The 20,785-nt window shown below is 35.6% G+C and overlaps 1 protein-coding gene across 1 annotated transcript in view; it reads right to left on the bottom strand.

Moving 5' to 3' along the window:
* Positions 1-20,785, bottom strand: part of CCDC171 (coiled-coil domain containing 171) — a 382,203-nt gene that overhangs the window by 350,779 nt on the left and 10,639 nt on the right. Inside the window, exons 3-6 of the mRNA XM_012665015.1 lie at positions 18,826-18,961; positions 12,830-13,004; positions 7,038-7,228; positions 4,736-4,867 (exon numbers count right to left, since the gene is read on the bottom strand). Coding sequence (XP_012520469.1) covers positions 4,736-4,867; positions 7,038-7,228; positions 12,830-13,004; positions 18,826-18,961 — 634 coding nt within the window. The remainder of the gene's footprint in view (positions 1-4,735; positions 4,868-7,037; positions 7,229-12,829; positions 13,005-18,825; positions 18,962-20,785) is intronic.

The following is a 20,785-nucleotide window of genomic DNA, read 5'->3' as shown; positions in this document are numbered from 1 at the left end:
CAGGGTCTCGCTCTTGCTCAGGCTGGTCTCGAACTCCAGAGCTCAAACAATCCGACCGCCTTGGCCTCCCAGAGTGCTAGGATTACAGGCGTGAGCCACCGCGCCCGGCCAGAATTTATTTTCTAATCAAACCAAAAGCTACCTGGATCCTTGCAGTGGAAAAGTAGGGGCGCGTGTGTGTGTGTGTGTGTGTGTGTGTGTGTGTGTGTGTGCGCGCGCGCGCGCATACCTGTGAAAATCATATTAAGGACATTGGTAATTGAGGGAGTTTCTTCTTTGTTCCACTAGAGGGAGATGTTGAACTTAAAATATTTTAAAATAAGGCTTGTTTTTGAACTGACATTTAACATTACAGGAAACCACATTGTGCTGTTAGAAAATAAACTTGCTTTCTTTCCACATCTTCCAGAAACATAGACCAAAAAGTATGATTCTTTATATGTATGCACATAAACATTTCTCAGAATCCAAAATATGCTTCCAATTCTGAAGAATTATACAAGTATAGTTAGAAAAGTATCAGAGCTAAAATATTCCTTTTCTACCTTATAAAATATATCACTATAGCTAGCTACAACCTTAATCCAGTACATAGTTATCTCCTGAAAGAGCTAGAATAAGTTCTTCTTCCCTAAATCCCCACAGCCAGCAGAGTTCTACAATCAAAGACAGTGTTTGTTGCAGGAAAGTATAAACTGGTACTAATTTTGTATAATACCTATCATAATTATAAGTCCATAAGCTTGCAAAACAAGCAGCTATATTTACACACCAGAATCACTTTGCCCAACTGCTCAATCATTTTTAATTAGAGCCAAAAATTTTTAAAGAAATAAAATGTCCATCAATAATGGATTGCTGAAATATAATAGTCCCCTCTTCTCCACAGTTTCGCTTTCCTTTCAGTTACTCTCAATCAACCTCAGTCCCAAAATAAGTGAGTACAGTACAATAAGATATTTTGAGAAAGAAAGAGGGAGAGACCATGCTCATATAACTTTCATTAGAGTATATTGTTATAATGGTTCTATTTCATTATTAGCTATTATTAATCTCTTCTTCTGTGCAATTTATAAATTAAACTTCATTATAGGTATGTTTGTATAGGAAAAAGCATAGTATATATAGGGTTCGGTACTATCTATAGTTTCAGGCATCCATTGGGGGGTCTTGGAACAAATTCCCAGAGGATAAGGGGGGACTACTGTATATTAGGAACATCCACATGACAGAATACCATGCACAAAATAAAAGAATAAGGAATGGACATCAAAAGAAGGATGCAAATATTATCAATTTATATAATTTCATTTATGTAAATACATTAACATATATTTATATATCCTTAGATGAGGAGTGAAATTGGAAGGGAAAGTGGGGGTAAGACCTTTACTTTCTGCTTTTAAATTTCCCTAAATGAGTGGCATTTGTACAATGAACACAATATAGTAATTTTATAAATTAAATATTAGGGTATTTCCTGTTTGGAAAAAACAAGCAGTACCAGTGCTAGAGTCATTTTCTATGCCATTTGCTAACGGGACACCAGTAGACAGTTTTCCAGGAAACTACAAAGAAGTGCTCCTTGCTGCCCTTATTCGAAGCAAACTTCTTAAACACTTCCTTTTTATGTAACTTCTTCCAAACTGTCCCTAGATCACAACTGTACTTCCTGGGTCAGTCTTTGAAATGTTGCACCCCAATCACTAATCAGTAAGTTATCTTATTATACAACCTACTACTGCATAAGCCTGGTCTGATAACTTTCTATGCTGTCTCCCTGCTCTTCCTCCTCTTTCTTTAGTTCATGGTATTATTTTCAATCTATATTTCCCATGCTATCACAAACTCCTCCCTGCCTTAATCACTAGATACATACACCAAAATTAGTCAATGAATGAGAAAAGGATAACTTTATTCTCTGGTTGAGCTATAGAATTTTAGAAATGAAATAAATATGAAAAACATATATTCATCTTCTAAAGGCTTTCAGTCCTTCTGAAAATTATACACTGAAATGAACTGGGAAAATGACAAAAGAAGAGCATAATGGTTTAAAAACAAAGATTTACCACTGCCTGTCCCATACTGCCTACAATAGAAAAGCTTGTGGCAAATAAGCACCTTCAAAGTTCACAATGCAATTGCAGGAACAAAGAAAAAATAATTAATTGAAACATTATTTTTTAAATAAACACTTTAAATAGAAATCAAAATAAAATAATTATATGTATTTTTGAAATCAACACAAATACTTTGTTCTAAAATTACTTTGGCTTTGATTTCTTTTGAAATTCCAGATAACACTAAAGACAGACATAGAATTTTTATGTTTTATCAAAAGAGGGCATGGGTTGGAAAAAATGAGAAACATTATCCTAAAATGAGGTAACTTTTGAGGTAACTTCAGTAAGAATGCACATTAATATCCCAGAGAAGGATGCCTCTATTTAGCACTCCAACTCCTGAGAAAGAACAGGGACATGGCATAAAATTGAGATTTTCTTTTTATAGTGAGTCTGAATTCTAAAGCCCAGATGAGAGAAATATTACACCAGCTTTGTCTGTTAAAGATGAGGTTATACTAAGAAGGATTTTGGTTTTTTTTTTTTTTCAACTTATTTGAACACTACATGATACCAACACCTAATTATAGGGTGAAAAACTAAACCCGTCAACAGCCAATAGAGAATTTTACCCTATCCCTCAAGTTGTTTTAAAAGACCCGTTTTAATATAAAGTTATGTAATAATTTTTAAGGTTATTTTATAAAAGAAAAAGGAATTTTAATTTAAGCAATTTTAATAAAAAGGACACGAAATTGACAAACAGCTCTGAACATTCCTGTTACAAAATACAATTTATCTTACAAAAGCAGCAAAGCAAGATATCGTCACTAGTAACTAGGAAGTATATTCCCCCATTCTTCTCCACACATCATAATTAAAGACTGATACAGAATTTTAAATTCTTTTAGTACTTCATAATATAAAGTTTGGCATAACCACATGTTTCATTTGGGATTCATAGTATTGACCAGGTAACTAGACCAAAATCACACCATTCACACATTTAAATACCGGTCTCTGAATCACATTTTATAAGTTTAGGACTCTGGCCAGTAGCACTACAGATTTCTGAGTGTTTAGAAATAAAGGAGTTATTTTCATTTATTTAAGCTTGTTTGTTTGTTTCCAGGTAGCCTTTAGGATAATTATCAACAACAGCTCAAATATCTGCTCTGTGAAGACTTCCTTAGTCTCCCAGGTAGTTAATCAATTTCTCTTTTATGGTCCTATAGCATTTTGTTCAAAATTTTATTACATCATATTTTCTCGCTTTAGATGCCTCTCTATGGTAAAAGATCTTACAGGGCAGAAACGATATCTTAATCAGTTTTATATCCTCAGTATTGACAGCAGTAACTCAGTAAGTACTTAGGGAAAAATGAATAAATGAATGAAGGAACAAATTAACTACACGAATTATAAGCAGATTCAGAATACAAAATGTCTGAAGAGTGGTTATACAACAGAGTCTACAGAGGGGGTACCTGGAAAGAAAAATATTGTAAAAAGACCAAAGGTTTGGGAAAGCTGTGGTTTTGTTGTTATTCTAAGAACTTACATATACAACAAATTCAACATTTCCACTGTTCACTGCCAGCTTTGACTCTTAAAGAAATAAGGTGGCTCCTAGTCTCTGCATACTTGGGGCCAGCTTCTGTCTTGCAAAGTTGTTTCTGACACAAAGTTACCTCAAAATGTATTTTAAGTGGATATTTTTCATTCTTGTGAAGAATGCATATCTTTGACACCTATATAAAGGCTATTTCAATTTGTCATTTTGCATTAAAAAAATACACAAGACAAACTGTATTATCACAAACTAAATAACGAAAGAAGCAATGGAAATTTACTTGAAATTTTTAGTTGGTTAGTGAGTTTTTTCCTTAAAGGGGATTATCTGTTCACAAATTTCCTTTAAAACACACAATAATACAATTAACAGTTTGAGTTTCTCCTACCTCTCCTTCAAAATAAATACATATAATCTCCTGAAAAAAATGCAGAGTACACTGGAGTGAGAATCTGGAGACCTGTAGTCTTTTCCCACATTAATCACTCTATCTATAATTTGAGTAAGTCAGTAACTTCTAAATCTCCATCTGCTCATTTATAAAGGGGATTAGATATAATCAGTAATTTTCAAACTAGACTATTAGAAGCCTTGGGAATTCGGTGTGTTGGAGGGGGTGAAGGAATAGAGGATAATTAAGAATTTGCACTTCTTAAAAAGAGTTCGAAAATCACTGCAATTGCTTCTCCGCCTTTTGGCTAAGATCAAATGTAGCAAAAATCACTGTGATATATGATTTGTAAGGATCCTTTAATAATCAAAATCCTATTATTCTATTTCTTTATCCTATTAAGGACAACTGTTAGTCTCACATTTTAAATTGGAAAAATAAAATATCAAATATACACATATGTCCTTCTGAAAAAAATCACATAAGGTATGCAAGGGAAGTCACCCAACTCTAACACTAATGGTATCTATTGGTAACAGTTGCTGTATTGTCATGTAACTACAAATGAAACACAGCCTTTCAGAGATCAAAGAATAGAAATAGTTTCCCCTTGGGTGAGCTACTCAATTATCCCACTAACGCAATTTTGAAATCATAGCGTTAGAAAGACATATTTAAGGAACCGAATTATGATTTTTTAAATACCTGTACTATAAATTGTAACTCTCTTCTTTCTGCTTCCCATTGTTCTGCTTGTAATCTAAACTCCTCCAATGCTGTCTCCCTGATATGAGACTCCATTTCATTCTTCTCCTGTTGATGTTTTTCCAACGCTTCCTTTATACGAATAAAATCTTGCTTTACTATTAGATCAATAAAAATTATCTTTCTTCCTTCATCCCCATTTTAAGTATACAAAGATGCTCTCCTTACCTATAAACTGTTAAAACTCATTATGATTCATGCTAAAATCATTAATAAAATTATAATTTTGATCATCAGAATGTAGATCTGTATAAGCAGCTATGGTTACCAATTTAAGTAACATTTTATACCTACTTGTATATATAGGCATATATTTGACCCAATTTTTCTGAAAAATTTAACTTCAGAGGCTTGAACAAAATATCAATACATGATAGACATAAACAAAGTAGATTCTATTTAATATGGAAATCTCTACTTATGAACAAGGTGCTTAGATTATACCTGGTAATTTATACATAAATCTGACACAGAACAATGTATTTCCAAAAAGGGAAAAGGAAAGAATTTTGTGCAACAAATTAGGATAAGGAAACTCTAAAATTTTAAAATTTGAAAAGAAAAAAAAAAATTTTTTTTGCATTTGGGCCGTAACTAATTTCTAGTTCTACATTTCTCAAATAATATTTGAAAAATGCTTTTTCCTTTTGGGTTTTCCTAAGTATGTATAAGATCTAATTTGGTTCTAAATCTTAAAAATAAAAAATGTGAGTTTCATGAGAAATCCAATTTTGTAACCTATAGGATATAAAATAGGTCCCCATTAACACAGGAGAATTTTTCTATGGTTTATATGAGAAAGCAAGCCTCCCATACCCATATATGGTAGCATGGATCTGTATAATAAATATTGCTCTTATAACTTTCACTAACAGAAAGCTATCATGAAGAGCCCTGAGGCTTTTTTCCCCTAAGGGCTCCTAGTGACTCCTAATTAATCCCAAACTACCCCAAAGTCTCTCTGCAGATCAATTCAAAGCCAATAGCCTAAAATCAAAGCAGTGTTCTCCTAAGTAGCTAAGTGATCTGCATATCAAGATTTTACATCTTGAGGTGCAGGCTGATTGGTTAAAGGAATGCTTCCACACTTCTTTTCCCATAACTCCAGGATATTTTATATGGGAAAGCTTATACAGGCCCATCCAAGGACTTATAGTACCAGCCACCACCTAAACCTCCCCCATTCAAATACAAATGGAGCCCTTGTGTATGCCAAGGACTGTTCCAGGGTCTAGCAATACAGTAGTATACAAAAGAGACAAACAATGACTATTAAAGTGGAGGAAATCAAAGATAGATCTGCTGAAAATGTCCTGGAACCATTGTGCCAAAACTTTTACATTTAGCAAATGCTTCCATAAAATTACTTTTTAGTAAAAATACATTTCCAGATTTCAGAAAAGCCATTTACACCAGTGGTAAATGAATTTTTATCGTGTTTTTATTTATTTTTTAGAGATGAGTGTCTTATTATATTGCCCAGGCTGGAGTACAGTAGCTACTCACAGGTGAAACCATAGTGCACTGCAGTCTGGAACTCCCGGGCTCAAGCAATCCTCCCACCTCAGCCTCCTGAGTAGCTGGGACTACAGGTGGAAGCCGCCATGCCCAGCTTTATCATGTATTTTTTAACTGTTACTTTAAAAAATAGCAAATATAGACAATTCAAAATCTATCTTCTAAGTCTCTGGTAACTTCAACCTTAAACTACACTTTTACTTTAGGGAGTAAAAAAGGAAAAAACAATGGGGGAATAGATAGCTCACAATAATTTTCGTAAAGTTTAAATATTTTACACATCATATGTCTATATAGAACAAGCTCTACATAGATATTGAAGCTTACATAAAACATACAAATATTTTTCTATATTTATTGTATATTCAGACCAAAATCTAGGGCCCACATTTCTAAAATTCCAAATTCTCATGCTGCTATACCAAAAGAGCTATAGGTTCTTACCTTCTCACAATATACTCATATACATGTTTTACTGTTTTCTTAAAATTTTTTGATCAGAGATCTCAAACTGTTTTCCACACACAAAAAAGTATACATATTAATATATTCCTAAAGCATATTGCAAAACAGACCAGCAAAAATGCTCCTAAAAAGGAAAGAAGAGAGGGAGAGAATAGAAAGGAAGGAAGGAAACTCAAGGATAACTTCAAATAATGTACAACACATCTCAATGAATATTACATTATATATAGAAAACATCCCTTGTAAAAAAATATTTTACCTGTAGAGTTTTCTCTAATCTGCTTTTTTCTTTCATAAGTAAATCATATTCTCGATTGCAATTTTGAATGATATTGTCCCTTTCCTCCAAATCATGTTCAAATCTTCTGCATTCTTCTTTCCATTTCTGCTGGGAAGTCTGAAATGCTTTCTCAATCTCATTTGCCTTTCCTTGAAGTTCTGAATTCTGAGCTATTAAAAATATAAGTACATTTACAACCATGAGTTAAATGACCAGGAACCCAAAAACGTAGGCATTGCAGTTGATATCATTTACAGCGTGATCTTAGGACAAAACATTTAAACTTTTCACTCCAGGAAATGCTTGAAAATCTGGCAGTCCCTTAACAAATCTATTCTGTAATTTCTCAATTTCATCTTCCCCTTCAGACAGAGGTGATTTTGGCTCTGAAATAGTGTACATATTTATGAAGGCATGCCCAAGTTTAGGTACATCTCTAAGACCAGCTGCAACTCTACTGCTTTTCCTTATTCAAGAAAACAAATCAAAAAAAATTTTTTAAAAGACTGTGATACGTAGGGCAACTTTTTTAAAAGACTCAATAGATTACAAATTTTGATATTTGACTATTGGTAACAAACAAGCTGTGACACTTTACACACAAGATTGTCACAAAGTTGAGGCTGGGAACCACTGCTCCAAAACTTATAATTGTATCTATTTACTCCCCCAATTTAGGCACAACTCACCATATTACCAGCACCTTTCAATACACTACCACTACTTTCTGTTTTGGCATCTAGAAAAGAAATAAGGAAAGGCTTTCAGGTCTGGCTCCAGCACCTGCCACCTGATTAAACCTCTCTGACTCTCTAACCCTCGGTGGGAATAAAAATGCATCCTAGGTAAGTTGTTGTGAAGATAAAATGAGGAAATATGTACAAACACACTTGTTAAACAAAAATATCGCAGATATTTTAGCAGTATTATTTCTAAATTATATTGTGTTTTGAATGGATCATATACTCAAAAAGTTCAAAATTCAAAGGTACAAAAGATACAAAAAGATATACATGAAAAGTCTCCCTCCCATTCAGTTGCTGTCTCCAGAAGACATTGTTCCATGACCTACCACCAAGTATTGCAGGTAAGAAGTTTGAGGCCATTTTGATTCCTGATCCTTTTTTGCATTGGGCTTATCTTTCTTTTCTTTTCTTTTCTTTTCTCTTTGAAAGCTTTGTCTTTATTTTTTGGAAATTGCATAATGCTATGACTTCAGATGGGTCTGTTTTATTCCATAGTGGTGAATATTCAATGGACTCTTTCAATTGGGCAACTCATATACTTTATTAATAGTTCTGAGATATTATCTCGAATAATTTCATTGACATTTTGTTTATCCCTCTCTGTTTTGTCTCTTACCTCTTTCTTTCACTATTCTCTATTATTCATATTGGTCTTCAAATTTTCTTGTCTCTTCTCTCCTATTTTTCTACCTCTGCTCTTTATATGCTCATGTCTGGGAAATTTGTTCCAGCTTCATATTCCAATGCTTCAATTGATATTTTTCATTTCTGCTTCCATATTTTTAATTTCTAAGAGCTTTCTTCTTTTACATCAGGTTCTTGCCTCATGGATGAAATATATTCTCTGTAAGCTCTAAGGAAATTAATGCTACTTGTTTGTTAAATTTTCTTCTTCCTGCAGAGTTTCTGTTTCTTCAAAGATGATTTTTTTCCTTTCAATTTTAGAGGCCTTCCTCAAATATTTGGTAATTCTTGGTTGTCTACTCTCAATCAAAAGTGAGGAACTATAAGTGTAATACAGTTTATACAGCAATATACCCAACAGCTAATTCTGAGCTCGAGTGTGGAGGTTGACAACTTTACTGAAGGAGGATCTGGCTGGGTCATTTATTGGGAAACCTCCAACATCAGTATCATTAGGTTTGTCCTCTCTGTTGGTCAGGTGACCTACGGAAGAGTCCTCCAAGTTCCCACATGGAGTGTAGAAATCTGGGTATTAGCTTTTTGGGAAGTCAGTTAAAAAAAAAACTGGAAGAAATGGCTTCTCAATATTCAGCATTAAGTATGCTATCCTCCTGTTTTTTTTTCGTTTTTTTTTTTTGTTGTTGTTTTTTTGTTTTTTTTTTGAGACAGAGTCTCACTGTGTTGCCCGGGCTAGAGTGCCGTGGCATCATCCTAGCTCACAGCAACCTCAAACTCCTGGGCTCAAGCAATCCTTCTGCCTCAGCCTCCGAGTAGCTGGGACTACAGGCATGCGCCACCATGCTCGGCTAATTTTTTCTATACATTTTTTAGTTGTCCAATTAATTTCTTTCTAATTTTAGTAGAGACAGGGTCTCGCTCTTGCTCAGGCTGGTTTCAAACTCCTGAGCTCAAACAAGCCGCCCGCCTCGGCCTCCCAGAGAGCTAGGATTACAGGCGTGAGCCACCGCGCCCGGCCCCTATCCTCCTGTTTTTGACAGTCAAAAGACCCTCTATTTCATCATCTCCAGAGATTAAATATCCTGACTTCCACTATGAAGTGTTAGCAACCCCAGAGTAGCATGCTCTTAGGAAGAAGATCTAAGGACCCATTTGCCTCTCAAACAGCTTTCATCTAACCTCATCATTTTACCCCCTACTGCTGCTACCCCCATTCCTAATTCCAAAGGTATCTGGTGTTTCCAGTTCATGAGCCTTTTGACTATTTAACAATTTGTCTGCCAGCTTTCTCCAGTCCTAGTTTAGGATTCTGATGTCTCAAGTCTGCTAAATCAGTTATTCTTCATCCATTTGCTTTCCAGTTTCCAAAATTTTCTCTCTTGTCACATCTCCTATTCTCTCAGTTGTTATGAGATTTTCATTTCAAAGATAGCATTACTCTGATAGGGTTTTTATGCTAGCCTCAACATTTTGTTACAAAAATTTTCAAAAATACAAAAAGGTGAAAGTATTGTACAGTGAACACCCAATATCCACAACCTAAACTCTACAATTGTTAACAGTTTGCTATATTTGCTTTATCAGACATCCATACATACATCCATCCATTCATTTATCCATCTATCACTCCATCATACTTGTTTATGTATTTCAAAGTGAGTTTCAAACATCATATCATCCTAAATAACTCACCATGTATATCATTAACTGGAATTCAATATGGTTTTTTATATTTACACGTAGTGAAATGCACAAATCTTCAGCAGACCATTCAGACATTTTACAAATGCATGCTCTCCTGTAACCCAAATGTCTATCAAAATACAGGACATTTCCTTCAACCCAAAAAGTTCCCTCATACCCTTTCCCAGTCACAATCCCACTGCCAACCCACCCCAGAGACAACCACAGTTCAGAATTTTTTCACCAACAATTAGGTTTTCCTATCCTAGAACTTTATATAAATGGAACCATAAAGGATGTCCTCGTGTGTAAAGTTTCACTCAGAATAATGTTTTTGAGATTCATTTATATTATTGCATGTATTAGTAGTTGGTTCCTGTTTATTGCTGAGTAGTATTTCATTGTATGAATATAACACAAATTGTTTCTTCATTCTCTTGTCAATGAACATTGTTTTGTGGGGTTTTTTCCCAATTTGGGGCTACCGTGAATGGAGCTGCTATAAAATTCTTATATAAGTCTTTTGTGAACAAATGTTTTTCTTTCTCATGGGGAAGCACTAAAGATAAAACTTCTGGGCCGTAGGAGAAATGCATATTTATTTTAAAAGAAATTACCTGGCTTTTTTCCAAAGTGATTATACCATTTTACACTCCCACTAACAAAGTATAAGACTTCCAGTTGCTCTATATCCTTAACAACATTTGGTATTGACAGTCTTTTCAACATATGATAGGTGTGTAGTGATAGCCCTGTGGTTTTAATTTGCATTTCCCTGATGATAAGTGAGGTTAAGCATTTTTCATGTAATTGATGGCCATTCCTCTATCTTACTTTATAAAGTGTCTGTTGAAATTGTTTGACTTTGGGTAAGTAACTTCCCATCTTCCCTGGACTTACGTCTCCTCATAGTTAAATGAAACTCATTAACTTTTATATTTAGTGCCTTCTAATTCTTATATTCCTAAATTCTAGTTAGCAATGTAGTTATTATATATCAGAGGTAATTTTGGGGGCTCAGAACATGATACCCCAAAGTACAATGCCTTGGTATATTGAGTATTTTTGAGGTGAAGGAGACCAGGAGGACCTCAGAAGCAAGTTCTTTCTGACATCACCCCTCCATCTTCCCCAAAGCAAGACATAAAACCTAGAAAGGGCACTCTGATCTACCTCTCCTGAAAGTAGGTCATAAGACCCTCATGTGACAGATATCCAGTCCTGTACCTGGAAAAAAGGAATGCTACTAAACAAACAGGACTTGCTGGGCTCCCCCTTCAGTTTTATTACCATTAGATCATACCCTTTTTTCCCAGCCATGTTTCTCCACAACTATTCTACTTCTTCCATCAAACTTAGCATAAAAATAGAGTTTTCCCTGGGTCTCTGCGTCTTCATTTCTAAATGCTCCCATGTCACGTAAAACTTTGTTAAATAAACTTGTTATGCTTTTCTCTTGTTAATCTACGTTTTGTGATAGGGATATCAGCTGTAAACCTTGCAATGGGTGAGGAAGAGATATTACTTTTTCTCCCCTACATAATCAAAAATACTTCTGACCAATATCAATGCAAGACAGCTGGCCAAAACTTAACCGTTATATACTTATCTTAACCGTTATAATAATTATAACAACATTTGTTTAGCCGCAAGCAGTTAACAAAGCACTTTCATTTTCTCATTTCATCCTCAAAACAACCTAGGTTCAAATATCAGTCAGTAAGTATCAGAACCAGTAACTAAATCTAAATTTTCTGAATTCATGTTCAGTGTTCTGTTAATTGAAAACTGCTGTGTACAAGAATGTTCACAGCAACATTATTCTTAATAACCAAAAACTGGATACTACCCAAATGCCCAGCATTAGTAAAATGGATAAATATAAGTGTGGTATATTTACACAATATAATACTAAACATCAATACAAAGGTCATACAGTATGGATGAATCTGACAAACATGATGTTGAAGGAAAGAAGCCAGATACAAAAGAATACATACCATATGATTCCATTCATATAAAGTACAAAAGAGAGGCAAAATTAATCCATGCTATTAAAAACCAGCATAGCAGTTATCCATGTGGAAGGGCTTTTGGTAATTTTCTATTCCATGATCTGGGTGCTTCTTATGAGTTATACAGTTATTTAGGCACATTTATTTATATACTTTAAATAAAAAGGTTTTACTTAAGTCCAAGGACTGTATAACAGATAGTTTTTGAGGATTAAATCCAGTTCCTTTTTCTTTTCCAGACACTACACTCTAAACCGGTCGTTTCTAAAGCTAGCAAAATCAACAAAAGCGGCACTGCTTCTTGAACATACAGATTCTCAAGCTAGAGATTATGATTCAGATTACAGGTGATAGGGGGCCTAGAATATATGTTTCAAACAAATAAAAAAATCCTTTGTGATTCCGTTGATTATTCATGGAAAAAGTGCTCTAAAAAAGTGACTGACAGAATTTTGAACCCCTTTTTCCATACATGCACTACATAAAAAAATTAGTCTGAAGTAGATAAATGTTTACATAAGTGCCAGAAGACTTTACATACACCCAGCAAAGTCTGTCCATCAGAGGCCAGTCAATGAAGCAAAACTCTACCTCTGACCCTATATGGAATGCATACACAACAGTGAGCAATGATATACAATGAGGTCACAACCCTAAACGTGGGAAGAAACAGAAATAGTCTTACCACAGAGTTTTTCTTGGATCCTATGTGCTTCAGCTAATCTTTCTTCAGCAGCCCTTCTTCCAAGACCAGCTTCCTTTCTAGCAACAGCCAAGTCATATTCCAGACTCTGTCGTAATGCTTCCCCTTTTTCAACCTCGGACCGTAGCTTGGCAATCTGGCTTTCATAGCTTGCCAGCTAAAAACAGATTTCTGATATCAACATGTCTCCAGGATTATGATACCATGTACTCAAAAATTTAAATTTCTTAGAGAAACTTGTTTCCATAATATTTACAAGGCAAGAATTTATAAATTTATATTTTCTGAAACACTGGAAAAGAAGCACTACCTTATTCACCAAATGACACTCATTAAGTTTCTTATTTTAGAGAATCCACTAGAGAAAAAAATAAAAACAAAAAAATTCTTATAAGAACTTTTTATAGAAAATAAAGAGAAATAGTTTTAATCAGAAATAGTCATAGCAAAAAACAGAAAAGAAAGTATGACACATAGTAAGCACTTAAAAATTCACTCTTTCCTCTCCTCCTTCTATTCCCTAAATGAAATCAAGAAGCAAACTTGGCCGGGCGCAGTGGCTCACGCCTGTAATCCTAGCACTCTGGGAGGCTGAGGCAGGTAGATCACTCAAGGTCAGGTGTTCGAGACCAGCCTGAACAAGAGCGAGACCCCGTCTCTACTAAAAAATAGAAAGAAATGATCTGGACAACTAAAAATATATATATATGGAAAAAATTAGCTGGGCATGGTGGCGCATGCCTGTAGTCCCAGCTACTCGGGAGGCTGAGGCAGGAGGATTGCTTGGGCCCAGGAGTTTGAGGTTGCTGTGAGCTAGGCTGACGCCACGGCACTCCAGCCCAGGAAACAAAGCCAGACTCTGTCTCAAAAAAAAAAAAAGAAGCATCAAACTACATCAAAGTATAGTTTGATAAATATTGTCTATGGTATTTCTGTTGATTGTGAAATCACTGATAGAGCATAAAGTAATAAAAGTGCCAATTTTACAGAGATTTAAATGAACTAATATCTAATTGATGACTCTCCATGAAGTTGCATGACAGAAGATAGGTCAGAGAGTTAGAATTAGATGATTTATAAGGCCCTTTCCCACTCTAAAATTATATGATCTAATCAATGATTCATTAAATAATATTAAACACTTGCTGCCTGTTAAATACAATGAAAAATACAAAAAAAAATTTTAAAGCCCCTTATCTCAAGAGAATTAAATATTATAGAAAGGCATATGGGCTAAGTTTTATAAAAGAGGTAAAAATAAAATGCTATGACAGTTTGAAGGAAAGCAAAATTATTTAGTGCTGGGAGGAGAGAGACAGATGGGGGAAAAGAGAGAATTCTAGAAAGGTATCACATTAGGAAAGGATTGTGCTACTGCACCGGGCTAGAAATAAATGGTCTAATCAAACAGAGAAAAGACGAAAGGATTTCTGAAGGGCAACAGCAGAAATTACCATAAGTAGCTGTTAATATGCACAGTGTGGCAGAAGCTACACTCTCATACACATAAAAATAATAAAATCACAATTTCCGATTAAAAATTTTGAAAAGTGCCTATCTTCAATAAACTTATAAGAATTTACAAATATCTGCTAAGAGTTAAAGAAAAAAATCACAGAACCACCTTAATTACAAGGTAACGCCAATGTTGGTTTCAGCATCATCCTCCCCCCCTGCCCATGCTCTCTCCCCTCATAAGAATAAAGCTGTTAACATTTGGGCATTCTCCGTTGTGCCGTTTACCTATTTGCGCTCAGATCCCCTCCCTTCCCTTCTCCAGCTTTGCTCTGAATTGTAGGAACTCCATTTCCCAACTGGCTTTTCAACAGGTTTGTTTGGTCAATGAGAGGCACTTGTGGAGTACTTGAGGGCAGGGGAAGTGAAGAAGCCAAGGTATTTCTCCCTCTACATCTACCTCCTGCAGTTATCTCTGTCTTCTCTGTGGCTGCAAATCCTTCTGGATAGTCTCTCCCTCCACAGACTGCTCTCTCCAAATAGTTCTAACTTCTATTGACCTTAGGAGTGGAAGTTGCTTCCTAATGTTGCTACTATCTGGGCTGCCTTAACATCCCCTATTTGTCTTTTCAGCTCTTCTAGTACCTATGTAACCAATATCCCCTATTAATGTCCCTTGTTGAAAGACCTAGAGGGGTTTCTATTTTCCTGACTGGGCAACCAGTAATATCGTTCTTGGTATCAGAAATGGTCTCAAGATGGGTTTCTGACATTGGGTGACTAACCTATTTGAGCCTGAACACAGCAAAGACTTCCTTGCAGGTAGAAATGGGATACTAGTGATCTACAGCATACAGTGGGATCACAATTATTTAAATTATAATGTGTAGTTGTTTAGGATAAAGTGCCAGTTGAGGACAATTCTTTGGAAAATGAAGTAGTTAATGCATTTGACCACTATGGCAGTAGTATTTACTATAAGGCCTCAGGGGTAGGAAGACTAAATCTCTGTATACTAGAGAATTTACAAAAACAAAATGATAATCTCAGGGCTTTAGAATCTCAACTCAAGACAGTCAGAAAAACAGAGTTTTTGTGGTGACTATAAGAGAATTGCTTATTTCTTAAAGACCCAGGGCAAATAAGGCTAAGGACCAGGCTAAAAATCTAATTACGGGGAATGCAGAATTAAAAGAATGGAAAATCTCACCAAGTTTCTACTGTTAAGATGAATCATTTGGGCATTAAGTAGGAAGTAAGGACAGGGGATGAGGGCTTTTGGAATTAGACAAACCGAAAAACTGTGAACTCCCAAATCCCCCTGAAGATCACTTACCAACAAAAGCAACCTCTCCTCCCTGAGGTAAACTGTCTTCCCATGCTTAAAGATTTAGTAATGACCACACCTGAAGCAGCTGCCGTGCAAGAGAATTTACAAGACCCACCTCTACCACTCTGTTACCATAGATTGACTCAGATCTCGGTATGCTACAAGAGGAGAAGTGCAGAGTCTGCTCCAGAAGAAAATAGCTCATATAACAAAGTAATTGAAAGATCTGGCTAATCGTGTATTTACAGGAACCTGGAGAACATGTACAGGATTGATGTGGATTTAATAAGCTAACTCTAACAGTTTGTTTCAGTGGGTGACTACAAACTGAATTCAACATTGGCCTACCATCATTTAATAAGGTCAAAATGCCAGGACTTTCCGGACATAATATAGAGACTTAAGGACATGGGAGTGGCTCTATTCTGAGCAAAACCAAACCTCCCCTTTCCCTGACTACATCCTCTTTAAGAGCACAACGGATGCCAATTAAAATTATAACATTGTAAAATACACCAGAGTGGGAAGCACAACCATCCTTAGAAAGCTCTCTAGTAGCTTACCTCTATAGATGCCAGAGATAATAGTGGATGGTGGAGATAATGGTGGGATATATCATCATTGAAACAGACTCCCCAGTTTCAATGGCAATAATGAAATTTCAGAGTGGTAAAGGTCAAATGGTAGCAATTAATCATTAGAAACAAGGTGAACAAAGTTATTGCAATGGGCAGCAGAAGTACAGTAGTAATCATAGCATTTGATCTCTAAGTATTTGTGTTAGTATCTAATTAATCATAGTGTACCTAGAAGGCCTTCTAAAGCAATGTTATCCAATAGAAATATAATGCAAGTCTTATGTGTAATTTTTTTTTTTTTTTTTTTTTTGAGACAGAGTCTCACTGTGTTGCCCGGGCTAGAGTGCCATGGCATCAGCCTAGCTCACAGCAACCTCAAACTCCTGGGCTCAAGCAATCCTCCTGCCTCAGCCTCCCCAGTAGCTGGGACTACAGGCATGCGCCACCAGGCCTGGCTAATTTTTTCTATATATTTTTAGTTGTCCAATTAATTTCTTTCTATTTTTAGTAGAGACAGGGTCTCGCTCTTGCTCAGGCTGGTTTCTAACTCCTGAGCTCAAACAATCCGCCCGCCTCGGCCTCCCAGAGTGCTAGGATTACAGGCGTGAGCCACCATGCCCGGCCTCTTATGTGTAATTTTAAATTTAAAATTTTCTAATAGCGACATTTTAAAAATGCAAAATTAATTTTAATAATGTATTTTATTTAACCCAATATATCCAAGGTTACCATCATTTTAATATGTGATCAATAAAATATTATTAGTAAAATATTTTATTCTTTTTTGTGTACTGTCTTTGAAATCCAGTATGTATTTTACATTTACACACATCTTAATCCAGACTAGCCACATTTCAAGTACTCAAAAGACATGAGGCTAATGGCTACCGTACTGAAGAAGCAGTTCTTAAGTATCATTTGATCTAGACCAAAAAACTCTTAGTGAGCAGAACTCCAACTTGAGCTACCAAAATATGAACAAAATATAAACCTTTCCACCAGTTCCCAGACCCCTTGAATGAAGCCCGTTGAGGCAGCACTGCCACAAGTATATACTATAAATCTTTTCCCAAGCCTCTCCAAATGCGAAAGATGGAAGCTTTGAACTGGAGGCTACTATATGATACTATTTCTCCCAACCACATACCCAGCAAATAAAAGACGGAAGTGGGAATGGCCTTCCTCTTTTATATTAGACTCTGGTAACCTTATCATCACCTAACCCACTCACTGAGTTTTCCCTCCCAATCTTTACAACTTGGGCTCTGATTTTTTAAAAGAAATCTTAATTTCCAAAGGATAAATACTTCTACCAGGTGAAACAAAATGATCCATTTTAATACATGCTACATCATGGATGAACCTTAAAAACACTATGCTAAGTGAAATAAGCCAGACCAACAAGAGACAAATATTGTATGGTTCCACTTATACAAGCTATCTATCTAGAGCGCACAAATTCATAACCCCTAGTAGAGGTTACTAGGGGCTGGGGAAGAAAAGGATTTGGAGTTATTATTTAATGGGTACACAGTTTCTGTTTGGGGTGATAAAATATTTTGGAAATAGATATTGCTGATGGTTACACAACACTATGAATGTAACTAATGACACTGAATTGTACACTCAAAAACAGTGGCATGAAGTAAATGTTTTAGTTCTAAATATCTGTAAGCGCAGTGTGTTGTGGAAGAACAAAGAAAGGAGTAATTGGTTTCACTTAGACTTTACAAGGTTTCCCAACAGGAGAGCTTCAGAACTGAGCAAAAAAGGGACACCAACCGTCAACAAATTACACCACACACACTTTACAAACTTTGTTTCACTTAATTATCACAATAATCCTTTAGGACCAGCATTTCACAATGAAAAACCAATGATGTACATGATAAATATAATAACTAGCCCAAGATCATATATCTTGTAAATGGAAGGGCCAGGAATGAGTTGAGCTTTGTATATTTGATATTCTTCCCACTATACCAGGCTGCCTAACCTGAGCTTTAAGAATGAATAAGATTTAAATAGAGAAAAAAGGAAAAAGAACACAATAGACAGAAGAGACATAAACATATAATTCATGAATTATCTTAGAAAGGAAAGAAAATTGTCCTTGGAATATATACATATACATATGAAATATATTGACATATACATATACTAATAAAAGATATAAGGACATAATAAAAGAAAAAGAAACTAAGAAAATTTATGATTTGCACTATGATTAAAAATTCCATACTTAAATCTATTTAAGAGATTGTTTCATGATTGAGACCATAAAGGAACCAACATTATGATTTCTAAAGTGTCTAACTTACAAATCCTTTAGTCGTCAAGTAAGTTCATCAATTAATATTTTTGATCAAGTTGAACCTATTAATTAAAATAAATCTAAGATAACATACAAATAAATAAAATTCATTAAAGTTCTACTTTAATACTCTTATACAATTACACTGTATAAAAAATCATGTTGTATTTATTATAATTTCCTTTTTAAAAGTAAAAATGGTATAGTGATAAAGGTGAAACATGGAGTTTGTAATATGAAATAAATCTAAAAAAAATCAAACTCAACTTTTAACATTATTTGAGAGGAAAATAAATTCTACCTCAGCATTGTGCTTAGTTGTTATTTCTAATTTTTCTTTCTTAGCCCGATGGAGTTTCTTTCTGAGATCAGAAGTAATATCCAAGTCTGTTTCATTTTTCAGCATTTGTTTTACATCCGATGAGGCGTTCTTCAACCTATAAAATAACATCATAATAAAAAAGTTAGGTAGAAATGCAAAGTGATATATAACTAATAACAAACCACTGTCCACTAAGACACTACTACATTGTTCAAGATTGGTACTTAAACTGATCACATCACAAGCTGGGTAATTTAGGAAGAGACCTAATTCTTTCTTTTCTTCTTTTTAAATAATATATTTTACTTACTGCAAATGTAATACATATTATAAAAAGAGAAAGTATAAATAAAAAATACAGATTCTTGGTTTAAAATGGCAGATTACAGCTGGGTGTGGTGGTACACACCTATAGTCCCAGCTACTCAGAAGGCTGAGGCAGGAGGATCATTTGAGCCCAGTAGTTGGAGGCTACAGAGCGCCATGATCATGCCTGTGAATAGCCACTGCACTCCAGCCTAAGCAACATAGCAAGACCCCATCCCCAAAAGAAAAAAAAAAGGCAGACTAAAGCACTCTACTCTTCCCCTCTTCCACCCGCCAAAAAAAATTAAAATAACAGCAAACAGAATAGAGGTATAAACTCACAAAGAGAAAGAGCACAGAAGATGAGATAATAGCAATAAAACATTGGAAGTTGGAAAGCAAGTGGACAAGTGGTAGCTGATATACTTAAGAAAGCTGAATTCAGAACCAGTAGTGAGTAAATCAACCTGATTTACACCAGAGCCCCAAAAAATTCAGTAATTGGCAACACCTTTGAAAATGGAGGTAAAAGTAGAGCAGAAAACAGGAGATCTGGTTGAAAGTTTACCAAAAAAAATAATTAGATCTTCAGATTCCCAACCCCCTACTCTACATAACTGGGTACCTATCTCTTCCCAGTTCAGCAGAACACTAGGGGTTTATTCCCTGGAGGATCTCTGGATTGGAAGACATTAGAGTTAAATGGGTTAAGGTCTTCATACTAAAAACAAGAGGCCTGAATAAAAAGTAATATAATGAATGACAGCCCTAGTCTTTTAACACTACTTGTCTGCCAGAAGGATGGTAGCCAAGCAAGACTGTGTCTTCCCTAGAGAATCTAGTCTTCCCTAGAGAATCTAACCAGCCTGGTGAAAAAGACCTAAAGATGCTGACGCCAGGAGTTCTCCAGCAAAACAACTTAACCAGATCACCCTAGAGAGAATGCCACAAACAGAGAGCCTCACACACTAAGCTTCCGATCATCTTTTTAGGTTAGGCCTCTACTTTTATTTTTTTTGTTTGTTTGTTTGTTTTGTATAATTTTTTTTTTTATTTCAGGGTATTATGAGGGTACAAACATTATGGTTACACTTTATGTCTTTGCCTCACCCAAGCGAGGGTTAAAGGCATGCCCTTCCCCCCTACAATGCTCCCCGTGTCCTATAGTTGCGGGTTTACCCCCCCATCCCCCTAATTCCTGGAGAGTATTACTGCTATGTGATCACCCTAGTGTTTATCAGTTAGTACCAATTTGATGGCAAGTACAAGTAGAGCCCATTATTCCTCCAATCTTGTGGTGCCTCGCTTTGGATAATTAGGCCCCTACTTTTAAATATGAGCAGACAACCGAGGATCAACAAAAGTTTAGGAAGTTTCTAATATGATAGACAGAGACCAAAAATAAGGTGGGTAGAAAGAAGAAAGCCCTCAATGACTTTGAAGAGGGATAGCTTTAAAAAAGAGAGAGAAGGCCGGGCGCGGTGGCTCACGCCTGTAATCCTAGCACTCTGGGAGGCCGAGGCGGGCGGATCGTTCTGAGCTCAGGAGTTCGAGACCAGCCTGAGCAAGAGCGAGACCCCGTCTCTACCAAAAAATGGAAAGAAAGTAATTGGACAGCTAAAAATATATGTAG

This window comes from Propithecus coquereli, unplaced genomic scaffold (assembly GCF_000956105.1).
Source record: "Propithecus coquereli isolate 6110/MARCELLA unplaced genomic scaffold, Pcoq_1.0 Scaffold95, whole genome shotgun sequence".
NCBI classification, from domain to species: Eukaryota; Metazoa; Chordata; class Mammalia; order Primates; family Indriidae; genus Propithecus; species Propithecus coquereli.
Note: the sequence above shows the minus strand (reverse complement) of the source record. Positions and strands in the feature narration are given on the sequence as shown.